Source organism: Ornithorhynchus anatinus, chromosome 2, assembly GCF_004115215.2.
Source record: "Ornithorhynchus anatinus isolate Pmale09 chromosome 2, mOrnAna1.pri.v4, whole genome shotgun sequence".
Classification (NCBI taxonomy): domain Eukaryota; kingdom Metazoa; phylum Chordata; class Mammalia; order Monotremata; family Ornithorhynchidae; genus Ornithorhynchus; species Ornithorhynchus anatinus.
Window position 1 is genome coordinate 21074822 of NC_041729.1, and position 18534 is coordinate 21093355.

The 18534-nt window shown below is 55.4% G+C and overlaps 1 protein-coding gene across 7 annotated transcripts in view; it reads right to left on the bottom strand.

Annotated features, from left to right (window-relative positions):
- Nucleotides 1–18534, bottom strand: part of SMTN (smoothelin) — a 47984-nt gene that overhangs the window by 16702 nt on the left and 12748 nt on the right. For 5 of the 7 annotated variants that reach the window (XM_029058352.1, XM_039910546.1, XM_029058350.1 and 2 more), the window contains exons 3-12: nucleotides 12364–12512; nucleotides 10960–11053; nucleotides 10778–10856; nucleotides 10581–10681; nucleotides 8038–8155; nucleotides 7513–7877; nucleotides 6811–6877; nucleotides 3681–3779; nucleotides 2325–3056; nucleotides 1729–1925 (exon numbers count right to left, since the gene is read on the bottom strand). In XM_029058352.1, coding sequence (XP_028914185.1) covers nucleotides 1729–1925; nucleotides 2325–3056; nucleotides 3681–3779; nucleotides 6811–6877; nucleotides 7513–7877; nucleotides 8038–8155; nucleotides 10581–10681; nucleotides 10778–10856; nucleotides 10960–11053; nucleotides 12364–12512 — 2001 coding nt within the window. The remainder of the gene's footprint in view (nucleotides 1–1728; nucleotides 1926–2324; nucleotides 3057–3680; nucleotides 3780–6810; nucleotides 6878–7512; nucleotides 7878–8037; nucleotides 8156–10580; nucleotides 10682–10777; nucleotides 10857–10959; nucleotides 11054–12363; nucleotides 12513–18534) is intronic. The other 2 variants (XM_029058351.1, XM_029058353.1) reach the window with 2 other exon arrangements.

Below are 18534 nucleotides of genomic sequence, written 5' to 3' on the forward strand. Positions count from 1 at the left end.
CTCCAGCCAGAGACTCAAGGCCTCCAGCTGGCAGCTCAGGCGCTCCAGCTGCCGGCGCAGGGTAGCCGTCTCATCCTGCAGCTCTCGCACCGCCCGGGCCACGGGCTCGATGGCCTGCCTCGCCTCCTCGGCCTGGCGCTCCGCCGCCACCCGGCTGCCCTCCACCTCCTGCCGCAGCTCCCCCAGCACTCGGCTCAGCCTCTCCTCCAGGGCCAGGGCCAGCACCTCTCTGGGCCTCTCGGAGCCCAGACTCTCTGGACCAGAACCCGGCACCCCCGGCATCTCCGTCCGTCTCTGTCTCCACAGGCTCGGGGCTGGGGCTGCTGCCGGAGGGCGCGGGGCAAGGGCAGCTGGGCCCGGCCCCCAGCTCCTAATCCACCCCGGGCTTTTGTTTCCAAATAGAAACCTATTCTTGTCTCGGAGAGGGAGGGAGGGAGAGAGGGAGGAAGGGGGGCCCTCCCCCGGCTGGGCTGCCAGGAGACTGAGGTGTTAGCACAGCCCCTGCCTGCTCCCAGGGTGACGGGCCACCTGCCAGGCCTGCCACAAAAGAGGCTGTCTAGGGCGGGGGCTCTGAAAGAGAGCTGGCCTGAGGGCTCACTACCCCTCATCCAGGGAATAAGGGCCCAGCTCCCCTGGCTGCCGCAGCCATAGGGAGCCAGTCACATGGGAGGGAGGGGTTTCATCAGCTATTTCGACCCCTGTCCTCAGAGAGCCACCCATCCCAATCCTATCCTGCCCTTGTCTGCTCCTTCCTGACTCCTCTGCTTCCTTCCTCTCCTTTGGCCCCCTCCTAGGCTGGGTCAGCAGCCCCTCCCTGGCAGGATGAGTCCCCCCCCATCCTGGGCCAGATCAGTGGTCCCCTTCCGAGCCAAAAGGCCACCACTTCCTCCCGAGGGCTGCTCCGGCAGTGCAGTCAAGGAAATCGCCAAAGCTGTGGGTAAAAGGGAACAGGATCCCTTCCTTGGGTCCAGGGGCACCCCCATTCTGCCAGGTTCAGGGAAAAGCCCCAGCCCCCAAGAACAGGCCAGATGGAGCATGGAATTGGCCACATGCCCCTGCAGGGTGAAAAGACCCATGCAGGGGGCTGTTACTTGAGCTCCTGGGGTGCTGTTCCCGGGGCCAAATTGCCTCAGATCCCTGGCCCTGCAGCTTGGGGAGAACTCCAGAGGAGCCCATCCTGAGCTTGTGAATAATGGAGGAAGCGAGCAGATCTGATTCCCGGAGGCACCAGCTGGCCCAGAAGCCACTGTACGAGCCCCCCAACTTCATCTGAGCCTCACCTGAACCTCACCTGAAGCTCGCTGCAGCAGAGGCTCCTAGGGTGGGGCCCCAAGTAGTGTTCTGGGGTGCCCAGGGCACCTGGTCTGCCACTAGAGGCCTGGGTCTGTCCCCCTCCTCTCCAGATTCCCCCCTAAACTCAACCATGTGATCCAAACTAATCCCCTTATCAGCCCAGGAGCCCAGGTATTAAAGAGGATAAGTTTAACCCTTCTTGAGCTCTGACCCTGGAGGGAGTGGGGAGGGAGTGAGATCAGGGGAGAGGCCTGGGACCAACAGGGAATGAACGAGGGGAAGTGGGGAGCTGTCAGAAGACTAGAGAATAGAAGAGGTGAGTAGAGTGGGATGGAAGGGACAGAAAGAAGGAAAAACTGGGGAATTGGGAGAGCAAGGCAGAGAGGAAGGGCTGGGATAAAGGGAGAGGAAAATCCAGAGCTGGAGGGCACTTACCTTGTTAACCTCACCCGTGCGGCTAATATGGGTGACACTGTTAATGCTACTGATGTGGGTGCGGGTGCCCGAGGTGCCACTGGCATGGCCAAGGCTGACAGGGATGCTGGTATGGCTGGTGGGCCCAAGGCTGCTGCTGCTGCTGCTGCTGCTGCTGGTGAAGTGGATGGGGCCACCTCTCAGCCCCAGTGTTAACTCTGCAGAGAAACACAAGCTCAGCCCCAGGGGGCTCTGGGAGTCTGTGACCCCTTTGGACCCATCTGCAGAGGTCCAATCCCGGGTCTCTGTCTTCTGCCAGCCCTGACCCTGGCCTGAGCCTAACCCACCCTGGGGACCAAGCTGGGCCCAAGGCCGGGGTAGGGGGACACACGCGATTGCCCCTCTCATTTTCATGTTTCAAATTCCAGGGGCAAGATCCAGCCGGGGGAGAGCAGGTTACCCCAGGAGACCACCCTCCTCGCACCAACACCCCACTGTCAGAGCTGGGCAGCAAGACCATCTCCACCTTCGCTGTTCTCGCTGATGCCGCCCTTGCTGCTGTCCAGGACCTCTCTGGCCCCAGCGGTGCCCCAGCCCAGCAGAAAATGGGCACCCACCTGCCCGCTGGTTGCCTGTAGGGCCCACCACGCGGCTGCTAATTGGATGGCTGCGCCCGTCCTTGATCTCGATGGTAAAAGTCGTCTTCATGTTGCTCTCGGTGGCTCCAGAATAGGGCTCCCTAGCACAGCTGTCCTGGCTGGACCCAGCAGTGCTGGGCAGGGAGCTGGGCTCTTCTGAGCTGGGACAGGGGCCCCTCTCTCCGTTTTCAAGGGGCCTTCCCTGGGACGTCAGCAGGCTCCGCCCCACCGGGGCCTCCTCTTTAGGGCAGCCCGACTCCTCAGCCCCCGCTCTGGCAAAGCCACTCTCTCCCTGCCTGGAGGAGCTGCTCCCACTCCTGCTTCTGCTGCCGCCAGTGCCCCGGGATGAGGGGGCGGACCCCGGCGTCCCCGGCTCCCCCCGCGGGGAGGGCCGGCCCCGCACACTGCCCGTGAGTCCGCCTTGCGCGTTGCCCGGGGGTTCGGCTGCCCTCGCTGGGTGGGCGCCACCCTCCGGTTTGCCCCGGAGTGAGCTCGGGGTCCCCCGGGTCCCACCCTGAGTCCATTCCCCGGGGCCAGGGGTGAGCAACCGCTGCTGCAGGATGCGGGGGCCCCGGGGGGTGCTGATGCCACGCTGTCCGGGGCCTAGGGGAGGCGGGGTGGGTGCCTCCGATGTGAATTTGCGGGCCCGGTCACGGACAGAGTTGGCCCTCTGGAAGGGGGAAGAGCCGGCTGGGCCTGCCCCTGGGGACTCTGGAAAGGAGACACAGGAGCCAAGGTTAGGGGAATCCCCAACCCCACCGTGGGACCCGAGGGGTACAAACCTCACAGGGCTCCAGGACAAAATGGCCAGGTTCCTGGCCCTCTGGTCACCCTCTTACAGGGCTCCTGGGCAGAAGTCACCAGGAGCAGCAGAGCTCTGGGTCCAGGATGGGCCCTTGGAGAGCACGGGGGGATGCTGAACTCTGCCGCTCAATGGCAGCAGCAATTGCAAATAGCCAGAGCTTAGGGACCTGTTCTGCCCAAGTGCCTCTCCTCTTTCCTCTTCCTGGGACCTCCTGCCAGCTGGATGATGGAGCCATCGGTTGCCCCTCTCTCTAGGCGGTCTCTGTCGCGTGGAGGGTAGTGACCCAGCAGACACCAGAGACCACAGAGGAATGAACCAGAGGAGCAACAGTACCAAAGTGACGGTCAGACAAAGGGGTGAGGAGCTCTGAGGAGGAGGAGGAGGTGGGGCAGTAATGGCAGGGGTGGAGGGGGAGGGGAGGGAAGGTGAGGGCATTATCACTGGAATAGGTTAGAGGCCAGGACCAAGACGGGGCCCCGTCCAGAGAGGGACCCAAGGTATAGGGGAAGAGTGAATGCTGGGGACATTACCTGTAGCTTGAGCCGTGCGCGGGATGCGCAGTGACAAGGAACGTTCACAGAAGCGATGGCTTAGGGGCCTGGTCAGGCTCGGGATGTCACGGAGGGGCTCTGCCAGCAGCCAGCCAGAGTGTGAGAAGCCGAGGCAGGGGGCAGCAGAGCCACATGCAGGGAGGAAAGCAGAGCAGAGCAGAGAGCAGCCCCTGGTTACAATAGCAGAGAGCAGCCGGAAGCCCAGAGGATGGCAAAAGAGCCTGGAGGGCAACTCGACTCTCAAGTTGTCCCAGGCCGCTGTCTCTCTCTGCATTTACCTTGGCTTCCCCTTCACACAATCCTGCCTTTTCCCTTGCTGCCCTCCCCTTCTCCCCACTCTCCCATCCTTTCCAAGCAGGGACTTTTTGCTGCCTGGAAAGAGTCTCAAGACCCTAAAGATTGTAGCCCAAGGATAAGTGGAAGTGAGGGGAATAGAGGTGAGGTGAGGGAAAAGTTTCCCATGCGTGCTTGGGAACTCTATCCAACTGAGAGCAGGGGTGCCAAAAAATATGGAAAGGGATAAGGGAAATTATATTCTTCTTGCCCAACTAGTCCTCACTAACACCCCTCCCCACTTCCCCACATACCCTCACCCCCCACAACACATACACAAGCTGTTTATCACATGGACCCTCCCGGTCACCTACATCTTCTTCACATAATCTCGCTTCTCCCCTCTAAATCTCCTCCTCCAACACTGTCCTTTCCTCTAAATTGCTTTCTTGCTTCTGACACCCACATGCACCCTCCATTCTCTCTCTCACAGACACCCACCTCTTCTTCTCTCACATCTCCACGCACTCCTCAGACACTTCCCTTACCCAGCTCACCCAACACATCACATACTTCTTTCATTATACAAACAGTCCTGACATCCACGCTCCCCCTCATATTTCTTCCCCTCTAGCACACTCCTCTCACGTCTTACGTCTTTCCTCTTAAACACTTCTGTACACACTCTCCCCTCATTCAAACATTTATCAGATACACTGCCATAACTTCCCTATACATCCACTCTTTTCATGCACACATATACACACACACACACACACACAACTTGCTACTCTTCACAATAACCCCCTCAGGTCCACACTGCTTCCCACTATATGCTCTCCCCTTATATAAACATCTATGACACACACACACACACAAATACACACACACTCTCTCTCCCCCCACACTCCCATTCCTCCTCAACCACACACACATCCATCTCCCATTACTTATGCTTTCATAGACATCACATCTTCTTGTTCTTGTCCTCATCCCTTCCTTCATTAGAGGGGCAGGATGTGGGGAGGGGGTGGGAAGCGGTTGATTCTCTCATTCCGATTTTAAATGCCCAGAGTAACCTCATTTCCTGCTCCTACTCACTTGTCCCTCCATTTTCCTTCCTCCCTTCCCCTCCCCACAACACCTTCCAGCCAGCAACCAGGACAGGACTTTGGAGTCAGGACCTGCAGCTTCTGGAGGAGTAAGCTAGGACCCTTGTTTCTGGGCTGGGTCATGGGAGCTCACTGGACTACCCTGCCTCCCCATCCCCCCCGGCTCTTCTTCATCAAAATTTCAGGCAGAAGCCACACCTCTCCCCCCCAGCCTGGGAGGAAAGGGAATTTCCAATCAAAGGATCCAGGGAAGGAGACTGATGGCGAAGGCAGGCCAAGCTGCTTGGCCAGGGCCACAGAGGAGAGCTCGTGTCCGTGAAGAAAAACCAAAATTTAGCTTCCTGCCATACTGCTGCACTCCCTGGTCAATTAATTCTCAAACCCATGTCTCAAGGAGCCAGACCTAAACCTTAAATGTCCTTCATCTCCTCTGGTTTGGGAGCTGCCCCCCGGTGTTGGCTGGGACGGAGCCCGTTGTCCCTGAGAGCAACCTGGCAGGGCTGGGCAGGGCTGGGCAGGGGCCAGCGCCAAGGGCGATCCTTCCTCTCTGGGACTCTTTTTTCCCCGATAGCTTTCAGAAGGGCCCAGGCAACCTCTGGCTGAAGAGTGACCCCCACCTGCCCACGGCCCAGGAGTGGGGCAGGCAGGCAGGCCGGGGCGGGGACAGCGAGCCCAGGACAGAGGCTGGAGACAACTCGATCCCAATCTCCCAGCCTTATTGGGAAAAAGAATGTAAAAGGCTGCAGTTTGCCGGCTGCTGGGAAGCCAGATTCCCTTTCATGGCCCTGCCGTGGGCCTGCCGCGGACGACCAGGGGAACCGGTGCTGAGTAAACATCTCCCCTCCCCGTTTCACCGTGAGGGATGAGCTGCTGGTTGGGGTCAGTGCTGGGCCACGGTGGGCAGGCCCGGGTTTGCATCCCAGCAGGGGGAGGTGACCCTCAAGGGTGCTGCCTCCCCAACAGCCCAAGGGATAAGGGATGGGAAGAAGCCCAGGCTGCTCCTGGGGTCTCCCCGGGCGCTCCCCTGCTGCTCCCGGAATGAGTCACAGACTTCTCCACCCTTGGGAGCCAGGGCTATCACCTGCACTGCGAATCTTCGAGCAACCAAGGTAAAGGAGAAGACACGGCGTTGGCCCTATTTGAAGTCCTTCCCCGCTTCCCCAGGTCAGAGGCCCAGGGCTACTCAGGTGATTTTCTGGTTTTCCAGGCAGCCCTGAGATCTGGAAAAGTTTGCAAACTACCCACCCTATTAGGGGCAAACTAGGGTCTGATCCAAACAGGTTGGCAGTGCTCCCGCTGCCCGAGGGCCAAAAGGCACATTCCAGCAGGAAGACCCCAGACTCTCCACTAGAAGGGACTTCTTATTCCCGACCAACCACCTCCCGCACCTCAACCACAGCGCAGCCTCCCAGGGCCAGAGAGAAAATAATAATTATGGTATTCGTTAAGCACTTACTACTTGCCAGTCACTGTACTAAGTTCTGGGGTAGATATATGATCTACAGGTTGGAGTCAGTCCCTGACCCACATGGGGCTCACAGTCTCGAGCCCCATTTTACAGATGAGGTAAGTGAGGCACACAGAAGTGAAGTGACTTGCCCAAGGTCATGCAGCAAAGTGACGGAGCCGGGATTAGAACCCCGTGACCTTCTGACTCCCAGGCCCGTGCTCTATCCACTAGACCATGCTACTTCTCTAGCACAGGGTAGCCCGCAGGCCCTTACCAGCTCTCCTCCTCTCTGGGACTGTCACCGTCTTCTCGGCCGCCTGGTCTCTGTGTCCGGGAAGGAGCTGAGTAAGAGAACACACCCCGCACAACAAAGTCCTAAGCAACCCACCGAAAGAAGGGAGCGTTATGGTTCTAAACTTGAATGCTCCCAGAACAGGCACATTAAAAGAGGGCAGGGAGTCTACCCCACAGCCGTGGCAATCCTCCCAGTACCCCTGAGTTTCAATCCCCAGGGCTCTTATAATAATAATAATAATAATAATGGTATTTGTTAAGCACTTACTATGTGCCAAGCACTGTTCTATGCACTGCGGTAGATATAAAGTAATCTGGTTGTCCCACATGGGGCTCACAGTCTTAATCCCCATTTTACAGATGAGGTAACTGAGGCACAGAGAAGTTAAGTGGCTTGCCCAAGGTCACACAGAGACAAGTGGCAGAGCTGGAATTAGAACCCACGACCTCTGACTCCCAAGCCCATGCTCTTTCCACTAAAGCACATTAGTCAGAGGGGAAACCCGTGCCACCAGGATGGGATGAAGGCCTGCCCAGCTCTGGACGCTGGTCACCCGAGTGGAACAGCTCCCTAGATGAGTGGACTCCAGTTTAGGGTCAGTCCCCAGAGGATGATTAGGACAGCTCCTGGAGCTCCTAAAGTCTCTGTCTCCTCTCTGGGCCCCTATGAGAGGCCAATTACCTCACTGTTTTGGTCAGCATTGCTGGGCCGTTGGGTTGGGGGGTCCTTGGGGCCTCTCTCTTTCATCAGTCCCGCCACAGGCTCCAGGCTGCCGGGAGCTGCTGCAGGGCAGGCGTCCTCTTCCCCATCCTGCTCGCTGGGGCTGACCGATCTGAAGGAGCTCTGAGGCTGTGGTTCTTTCCATGTGGGGCTGCTAGGCCTCTTGCCAATCAACTCCTCTGCCTCATCAGGAACTGAGTCCCCACTTCCTGCCCCATCTTGGTTCTGGGGAGGCTCTGGGGAGGAAGGTGTAGATGGTGGGGTGGGCAGACTTGGGGGCTGGGGGCCAGGCGGGTCCAGGATCAAGAGGGTCCCGGAAGCCATATCTGGGGGAATAGAGAGGTGTTAATTTCCTGACCCAAGTCATCCCCATGTTCTCCAAACCCCACCTCCCCTCACCCATCTCCCAAGCCCACTCCCTGCCACCCCAGTCTTCACCCTCTTGCCCCCTGCCCACAGTCCCTCCCCCTCCCCCAGAGGCCCTACCATTGGAGTCTGGGCCAGAAGACTCTTCCTCCTGCCGTTCACTGTGCAGCTCCTGGACCTGAACCTGGACCTGGACTCGGATTCCAATCTGCTCCTGCTCCACTGGCTCTTCTCGCTCCTGCACCCAGAAGAGAGGAAGGGTGGTGAGGTCTGGGTGGGCTGGCCCTTCCCGGCACCTCCACATTTTTTCTTGAATCACCAGCCTCCTGGGACCCACACCTGGACCACTTCTGTTAGAGCCAAACAGACATTGCCCAAGGAGGCTGCTGGCAGGAGAGGACAATGCAAATCGGAAGGGAAGGTGGGTCCAGGTGTGGCAAATGAGGAAACACAAACAGACCTGGTAGCATCTCCTCTCCTAGCAGACATGTGTGTGTACGTGTGCAAGGACAGACACACAAACATGTACCATCCTTAGAAATGTAAATGCATACACATGTGCATACACTCCACACACAAAGGAGTACATTAGCACACATGTACAAAGTCTTGCTCATTTAATTAGCACACACTCACACGTATGCTTGGTCACGGGGGTGCACACACCCACATGCACACAAGCCGCCATCCCTTGGATAACAAGAGCTACAACGCCTCCTACTTTGCAGGGTTGGGTTGTTTACAATTCCCCCTGCCCCCCAAGCTTCTGCCAGTAAGGATAAGATCAAGTGAGGAACTATGTGGGGCGGCCAGCTTCAGAAAGGACTGGGACCAGTTGCTCCACTTCAGTTGACAAAGCAACCTCTGGGCCCAACCTGGAAAGGCTTAATGCCGGCATTACTTGTAAAGGCTCAGGAAGTATTGTGACCTACAGTGGCTGCAGCTAGGCTGCCCTTGCCCTCAATCTATGACTGTCTCCCCAAATCCTCAGGCCTTCTGCCTCAGTACCCCTCTCAGCTTGCCTCTCTCTTTGTTGTGCACCTCATTCCCCCCTCCCCTAACAGAACACTCAGGACAAGCCCTGCTCCTGGAACCTGGTTTGGTGGGGAGAGGGTAGTTATTTCCCTCAACCCTCCAGCTCCTTCTAACCAGAATGACCCACCCCGGCCCTGGGAGTTAGTTTCAGCCCTCAGCTAAGACTTTCAATGAAGCTCCCAACTGCTAGAGGCCCTGGAGCCTTGTGGCTCCCTTTTCAGTGGGCCTGTTCATCCCCCAGAATCCTTAGCCTGGGGGAGGCTGGCAGCTTCTGGACTCCTTTCCTGACTTTGTTCACGGGTCACCAGTTTCTCTGCAGATGGGGTTCCAGGTCTTGTCCCTGGGAGCACCATGTGGGAAGGGAGTCCCTACAGCTCATGATTAGGAGTGGGCTGACAAGAGAGAGTGGAGAAATTCTAAGGAAGTACTGGGAAGAAATAGGAAGGGCTACTAGGCTGGTTAGAGCGGGGAGGCTATGAGGGCTCAGGTAAACATTAACTACAACCTTAAGATGGAGAGACATGGCCAGGCAGGAGCACAGGTTACTCCATCCCGGGGAACATGTGGGTTTTCCCCTCTTAACTTCATCCCATGTCACTCTGAGGCTCTGTCATCCGCTCCCTGGAAAGGGGTGTGTGGACCCAAGACGGAGTGGGCGTAGAGCCCCATTAACGTGCCCGTGTCCAATACGCAGACCCCAGCTAACAGCTGGCAAATACAACCCCCCTAGGAGAGAATAACCCAAGAGGTAAGCAGGAGGTAAAATTGAGTCCAGGAAATGCTGCAGGTATCAATATGTACATATCATCCCACTACATTATGGCATGAATAAATTCCATTATTATCATGTCTCTAAACATACACACAGGCTGAAATATTCATCTCAACCTACAGGAGTGAAGCCTAGATGGAACGAGGCCTACTTGCCGGTGTTTTCTGCTTCCCTGCTCTTTTCTCCCCAGTGAACCAACTGGCCGAGGTTTAACAAGTTGTCACGGGGAGAGACCTCTTTTAAGTATGATAGTGGCCTCTACGGGCATCTTGGGAAACTACATACACTCCCAAGGCAGTGGCCGTATCAACTAATCGAGAGTCTTTATTGAGTTCTTATTGGGTATGCAGAGAGCACCCGCCTAGGCACTTGAGAGAGTACAACTTAATAAACACAATTCCTTATGGAGCTCACCGTGGGAACAGAACGTGTCAACCACCTCTGTTGTACGGCACTCTCTCCCAGGTGCTTAGAACAGTGCTGTGCCCACGGTAAGTGCTCAATAAAAACACTGACTGATATCAGCTGGGCCTTACCTCTGGTGGGGGGGTAGGGGGGCCCATCTCACTCTCCTGCACCTGCTGTGTCCAAAGATCTCTCCTCTATTAGACCCACACTGTTGACTTTCAAATGCAAAGACAAACACAGAGACACCTAGCCCCACCCTGGTCCATGAACCCAGGACACCTCCCACCTGAACACCTTAGTTCACACGACATGCCCACCCCAACGTCTGTTTGGGGTACACACACACTTATACAATGTACTCATATCTTCCCCGAAACACGCACAGACCCCTATAAACACAACCAGGATTGCATTACTCCCCTCTTGGGTAGGTAGGGCCCCCCCTGACCTCTGAGCTGCTGGCTTTACGCTCACGGCCCCGAGCTGTTCCCCGGGCTGCCCTTGTTTCACTCTCTCCTCTGCTGCACAGTCTCCCAGCCAAGGTAGCCTCTGGAAGGAAAGACAGGTGGGTCAGAGGTGAGTTTTGCCCCGTGACCCATACCCAGGGAACATGGAGGGGGACGGGAAAATGGCAGGGAGCCGTACCCTCGATTTCCTGAGCCCGCACCCGGCGGATGGCAGCACGGATCAGCTTCCGCTCCTCGTATTCGCCGGCTCCTCGTAGCTGCAAGAGACGGTGACATCAGGGAGTGCGACGGGCCCCTTCTTACCTAGCCTGATCTCCTGGACCTTGTCCCCTCTGCGTCTGTTTCCCTGGGGCCACTCACCAGGGTGGTCAGCTCCTCTACATCGCTGATGGACTCGAGCTTCCTAGATAGCGCTGCCAAAGCTGCCCGCTGTTCCTCCTCTTGCTGCTGGGAACTGTATGGTAATAATTAATAGCATTTATTAATTGCTTAATATATGTAGAGCTCTAGGAGGGCAGAAAAGTGAGAGGAAGGTACAGTATGACACTAAGATAGAAGTACAAAGGTGCATAGCACCCATCCACTCAATCAATCAATGTTACTTACTGAGCGCTTACTATGTGCAGAGCAGCACTGCAGCACCCACAGGGACACACATACACAACTCACACATCCAGACAAGGACAGGAATCACAGGACTATGAAGCGAGCAGGGAGAGGGGAGAGAGACCTAGCCTTGGTTGGAGGGGAGGTCACAGGAGAAGGAGCGATGGATGAGGGTTCGCAGGAGAAAGGGCCATGGCAGAGGGAGTAGAAGAGCAAGCAGTGAGAAAAGATCTGGAGGACGTGGCTGGGGAACGTGGAAGTTGGTGAGCTGCCACCTTGCAGCACTCCTGCCCACCAGCCAAGCTCAGCCTTGATCGAGGCTTGGGCAGCCAGAGTGCTTGCTTCCAGGTCCCCAACCTCCAGCACCCCGTAAACATCGTGGGCCCCTGGCCCACAACACCTCCCACTCACTCCATGTGTGCTTGGCTGGTGGACTGCCCGAGCCCAGCCTTCCACAGCCCCTCCCCACTCACTACTCTCCTACTACATCCCAGCCAGCACACTTTGCTCCTCCCATACTAACCTACTCACTGTACCTCGACTCTCAGCCACGTCCTGCCTCCGCCCTTAAAATCCCTCCCTCTTCATACCCAACAGGCAATTACTCTCCCCCCCTTCGAAGTATTATTGAAGGCGCGTCTCCTCCAAGAGACCTTCCCTGAATAAGCCCTCTTTTCCGTTTCTTCCACTCCCTTCTGCGGCACCCTGACTTGCTCCCTTTATTCAACCCCCTTCCAGCTCCACAGCACTTATATATATATATATATCTGTAATTTTATTTATTTATATTAATGGATCTCCCCTTCTCGACTCTGAGCTCACTGTAGGGAGAGAACGCATCTGCTATAGTGCTATATTGTTCTTCCCCAAGTGCTGAGTACAGTGCTCTCCAGACAGTAGGTGCTCAATAAATACAATCGACTGACTGAACTCCACTTCCAGCCTGGATGGCGGAGCTTGATGGCTTAATGCTGTCTCTGAGCCAGGAGGAACCCAGCTTTCAGGGGTAAAAACAGTTCCGGGAGGCAGGAAGGCAACTCTCCTCAGGAAGGGAGACGTAGCCCTGGGCACCCTCACCTCGACCCCTCTTGGCCTCCTTCACCTCACCCCCTCCCGGCCTCCCAATCTCCTCAGCCCCGCCATTCTTCCGATACTCACTGCAGCCAGTTCTCTTTGTTCTCCTGGCGCTCTGAGCGGAAGCGCTTGGAGGCTAGGGCTTCTTCGTCTCTCTCCAGCTCCTGCCGCTGCAGCTCCCGGATGGCCGAGCGGATCCGGCGCCGTTCAGCCAGGTCCAGGGTGACCTCCAGCTGGGTGGGGATGGAGGGGTGGGAGCAGAGATGTGGGGAATCAGCAGCAGCTTCGGGGAATGCCCACAGGGATGGCAACCCAGGGAATATTTACTGGCAAGCCCAGGGGACTCTACCCGCAGCCACCCACGCGGGCCACGGATCCCGCTCAGCTATGTGGCTCCCCTCACCCCAGTACACAATAGGCCTCCTGTCTCCCCCACCCACCTACTTGTGTGCCTGGGGCCCCGCAGATGCCAGCAGCCATGACGCTGGCCAGGGTGGCACGAACCAGCACGATCCTAGGTTTCTCCCCATCAGAGACACCGCTTGCCTCCATGCCAGTGCCAGAGGACAGATAGAGTGGGACACAAGGAAGGATAGGCACTTCCTGTATCCATACAAATTAAGTGCTGTTGCAGCAGGAGCCAGGCTTCCCATTGGAAGGATTAATAGAGGTACCAGAGCCTAAGCGTGGTTATGCCCTTGTGCCACGTGTTTGGTCCCTTTGGGATCCAGGAGCTGGGGAAGATATGCCCCAGCTCTGTCAGACTGCAGCAGAGCAGAAAACTGGCCAGCTAGCCCAGGCTCCAGGACTGGTTAGGGACTATCAGAGTTCAGAAGATGGCAGAGGCACTGGCCAGTCTCCAGACCAATGATGCAGCTCTAGATTCAGTCACCAAAAACTGAAAGCTGGGAGAAGGAAGTGCCCCAAATTGGAAGAGTTTCGGGATTAACATTAACATATCACCCAGGAGAATCGGACTCTGGGATGTAAGAAGAGGGCATTCATTCATTCGTTCATTCAATAGTATTTACTGAGTGCTTACTATGTGCAGAGCACTGTACTAAGCGCTTGGAATGTACAAATTGGTAACAGTTAGAGACAGTCCCTGCCCTGTGACGGGCTTACAGTCTAATCGGGGGACACAGACAGACAAAACAATAGCAATAAGGCCCCGTGCTGGGTTTGAATGAAGGGAGTTGGGGTGGGGGGGAGCATCCAGGAGAGCTGCCCTAAAAGAGGGAGGACAATGGGATAGACAGGAAACGGCTCTCTTGGGAACCGAGGGCAGGCCAGGTAAGGCCCTGCTGAGCTCTGGCTCAGTGCTTTCAGATCACGTTCTTTCCTCAGGAAGCAACAGCAGACCCTGCCCTAGTTCCATTCCAGAGCCTGGATCACCCACCCCCAGAGCCCCTTCCCATTTACTTAACTCATCCAAGCATCCAGCAGTTGCCTGTTCTTCCCCCTCCCCGCCCCCCATCTAAAACCAGGACCAGACTACTAGACTGTAAGCTGCTTGTGGCAGAAAATGTGTCTACCAACTCTGTTGTGCTCTATTCTCCAAACGCTTAGTACAGAATTCGGATCACATTAAGCACTCAACACCATTGATTGAGAGCTGTTTGCGCTGCCTGCCCAGGATAACTCCGACCTTGGACTGTGGTATCTGAGTCCTGAGTTGGACCAGAAGTGAGTCCATCCAAGCCAGAAGTAGATCTGGGCTTATTTTCAGAGTGTGAGTCCCTTGAGGGACAGGGTCTGTGTCTAAATCCCACCTGTGTACTCCTTCCCCACACTTGTTACAGTTCTCTGTGCACAGTAACACTTCAGAAATACCATTACTATCCCTCTTTTCAAAGAATCCCACCTTACTCAGGTGGGGTTTGATAGATATCGGTTGCAGTTCTAGTAGGCTGCTGGAACCCTTAGATCCAGGAGCCCGTCTCCTGTTAACACTGTGCACATAAAAAAGCTTATATTTGCATAGCATCCCCTCATTACCTTGGCTCCCTCTTCTCCCCAAACCCAAAAGTCTGAAGCAGGAGTACTGTAGAGATTTGGGGAATGGGCTGTATTCAACCCACCCAGCCAGGGTCCATCCTGCGCTGCGTACCCTGGCCCTGAGGGCTTAGAGCCGTGACCCGAACTCGGCCTGTGCAGACTCTATTCCTGGGTCCCAGGAGGCTGAGCTTTACTCCAAACCAATCTGGGGTTGAGTGGCCGTGAAAGGGAGCCTGAGAGGGAAAAATCCCAGCTGTTTCTAAAGGTCAGATCCCTGTTTCTAGGCAGCGAAAAATTCATCATTCTCTCCCCAGCTCCAAATGGTTTCTGGGAAGAGAGACCACCAGGCAGACAGAGCCAGAGGGTACAGTCAATGCTTAGAGAACAAGCAACTCTGAGTTCAAGATTATTAATCATCACATGACCTCGAACTCCACAGTATGCCTCTCTGAGGAGTTCAAAGCACTTCAGTCATTTTGAGGGTTCACAGTGTACACAGCCATGTACTAAGAGTAATGGGGAGCTACAGAAGAAAGAGCTCAGAGAATCTATAATCCCAATGGGAAAAAAAGAACACAGACACATACACAAATAATTAATCATAAAACACAAGAGGCTTAAAGAGTTCTATTATACATGAGGAAGTCATAGGAATTTCTATTGGGTCCATTCTTTACCCTGCAGAGTGGACTGAGAGGGAGGGGCAGTCATCCCCATTTTACAGGTGCAGAAACTGAGCCCCAGAGAGATTAGGTCCCACAGGGAGGTGGTGACAGGGCCTAGTCTCCCATTCCACAGACCAGCTAACCAAGGAACCTTCTTAGAACTAAGTGGGAGGAGGCTGAGAAGCTCTTGTGGGGCTGGAGAACAGCTGGAGAGTTTAGCTTCCCCACTGGGGTGGGGACACTTTTCCCCTGGTCAACAGGACCATCACCAGGCCAAGAGACAACCTGCAGACAAGAGCCCCGGGCTCCCTGACTGTCCCTTCCTAGTGGGGGAATATGGGCAGGGCACAGAGACCTGCCCGCTGAGACTGGACTGTGATGGTAACCTAGGTTCACAAGAAATTTACTGAGCCAACATCACGGTCCAGGGAAGCAGCCCTTGTTCCCCAATTTTGATGGCAGCAATGGGGGGAAAGACCTGGAAACACTCGCTGCACCAGGCAGCCCCTGATCCAACGTTCCAGAAGAGCTACTTCTGCTGCATCCGGTCCCTTCAGCTGCCTGGGAGTGGAGGACTCTGGTCCTTGAGGAGGCACAGAATGAGCCCCTCTCTGGCTTCGCCCTCTGTCACAGCCAGTTCCTCAGCCACGGGCCCTCTCCGGCCCTGGGGCTCTGGCAGGGCCTGGCTTGCGTTGGGTGGGTTCTGAGGGGAGAGGCCGAAGGGGGACGCAGCAGAGCGGTTTAGATGATTTGTCCTCTCACAGCAGGCTGGGAGCTTTCCCACAGCTCCACATTCCCCCAGGGACGTCCGGCTTGAGCCATTTTTATCACTGTGGGTGAACGGGTGCCGGGGGCTAAATAAGGAGAGGGGACAGTGTGGCCCTGCCCACCAGGAACATAGATGGAGCTGGGGCTGGGGGGCTGAGGGCTGGCTAGCTGAGGAGAGTAGAAACTTCCCCAGATCTTACCCTGCTCACTTGGCTGGCAGCAGCCTCCCTCCAACCCAAGACTTGCTCTGCATTCCTGTTCTCTCTTGATGGGAACCTGTTGCTTCCTATAGCCCCTTTGTTTCCCTAACTCTCTGCAGGGGGCAGGGAAGGGCCCTGGCTAGGGGAAATACAACGGGAAGGGCTGGTCTGTCAGCTCTGGGAGGTTTGAGAGAGACCAGTCCTCCAGGGAAGAGGAGCCTGGGGCAATGAACTGCAGAGTAAAGTCTAGCCCAAGGTCACTCCTCCAGAGTACAGCAGGGCTGGAGCATGCTCTATCAATCAGTCAATGATATTTACTGGGCGTTGTGTGCAGAGCCTCGAACTAAGCATTTGGGAGAGTACAATACAATAGAGCTGTTAAACACGATTCCTGCCCTCAAGGAGCGTACAATCTTGTACACTGTAAGGGGCACACACGGTACTCTTTGCAAGAGTGTGGGGAAGGGAATGAAGGAACAACCAAAGGGAATCGAGACGATGGGGAGGGAAATGGAGGACAACAACCAAAGGGAATCGGTAAAGGTTCTTCTCCATATACACTTAATTTTCTCCCTCCATCACTTGGAGGATGACAAGAGAGGGAGGAATGCACTCTCTACTGGCCCTCCTTTCCCAGACATCAGAGGAGGCAGGGTGAAGGGATGGCTGTAATGGCAAACTCCCTGGAGGGAAGACATCTAGGGCAGGTGCCACCGGCATTGGTTGGCTGCTGAAGTGGGGTGTTCTCCTCGGAGGGCCCAGTGCTATGCCCACACCACTCCTCCTAAAGTACCATCCTCTTCCTCCCAGAAGGCAGCTGAAAGCTGTGATTGGGTTCCTGGAACAGACCCATCTATTCACCTTGGACTCTCAACAAGAATTCACTTAAAAAAAAAATCTGTTTCACTAAGACTTTATAGGGGTATAAACTGAGCCACAGAATAAAGAGGTGCCAGCTTAGAGTCGAGTCAGGCACAGGTCTTAGAGGTTCTCAACGCTATCATCATCACACCAATAATTTACTGAGCCACCCAGAGTGCAGCATTAAGACTTTTCTACCATTAAAGAAAAGGAATGTGCAGATTCTGCCTGCTGGAGGAGGAGCAGGAAAAAGTGGAATCCAAGCAGTGGAGAGGTCTTCCGATGGAGAAAAGAGGGAAGGGGACACTTATCCACCTTTTAAAAGGGGAGCTGTTAGCACCCTGGGGCAAGTCAGACAATGCCCGACTAGGGAAGCAATAGGGAAGCAGCATGGCCTAGTGGAAAGAGAATGGGCCTGGGAGTCAGAACCAATCAATCAATCGCATTCACTGAGATCTTTCTGTGTGCATAGCACTGTACTAAGCAGTTGGGTAGACAGAGTTGGTAGACATGATCCCTGCCCAAAATGATCTTACAAGAAGCAGCCATGGCCTGGCGCCTAGAGCTCGGACCCGGAAATCCAAAGGACCTGGGTTCTAAACCCAGTTCTGCCCCTTGTCTGCTGTGTGACCTTGGGCAAGTCACTTAACTTCTCTGTGCCTCAGTTACCTCATCTATAAAATGGAGATTAAGACTGTGAGCCACATGTGGGACGTGGACTGCGTCCAACCTGATGATTATGTGTCCATCTCAGTGCTTAGTACAATGCCAGGCACATAGTAAATGCTTAACAAATACAATTTTAAAAAAGGCCTGGGTTCTAATTCAGACTCTGCTACTTGCTGACTGTGTGACCTTGGTCCAGGCACTTAACTTCTCTATTCCTCAGGTTTCTCAACTGTAAAAATGGGGATTCAGTACCTGTTCTCCTTCCTAGTTAGACACTGAGGCCCCGTGGGACAGGGACTATGTCTGGCCTGACTGTATCTATCCCAGTGCTTAGAACAGTGCTTGTCACATTGTAAGCGCTTAGCAAATACCATTAAGAAAAGGTCTGGGGAGTTGCTTCCCTTTTTGGTTAAGACTGTGGGACTCTCTTCACCAGGCAAAGGGCAAACAGACAAGAAAGTGTAGAGCATGTTGCCTTCCCCTAAAGCAACCAGACTACCTCCCTGCAGTCAGGACCAAGAGAGGGAGAGAGAGAATGGGGTGAGGAGAAGTGGGGGAAGGAAGGAGAAGAGAGGGAAAGAAAGGGGAAAGGGATCAGGAGAGAGAAAGGAAGAAAGAGAGGGAGAGAAAAGGGCAAGAGGAGTGTGCATGGGTGTCTTGCTGAGTACCAGGGAGCTGGGGGGAAAGCATGAGGCTAAGGGAGTGAGCAGTGAAGGCTGCAGTCCCATGATCAGGGTCAAGTCCTTATCCTCACAGGAAAATCACATGGGGTCGGGGGGAGCTCAGCTCCAGCCCCATCCGGCAGAGGAAATGGCAGCTGTTACTGCAGGATGAGCCTGGTCAGGGAAGGGGGCGGCGAGACAGGATGTGGGAGGGCAGGGAGAATGAGCCCAGCTGTTCCTAAGACTTGTGTTGAGGCGGCTCCTGCAGTTTACCGCTCAGAGAAGGGATTAGGGTAGGGCAACCTAGGGGAAAATCCTGTGTGGATCCAAAACCTGGGACCTGATCTGCCAAGATCCAGGCATCCCACACGAGTAAGCCACATCTGGCATGTGGCTCACAGAAACTCTTCTCACTTCCTTCTGCCCACCAAC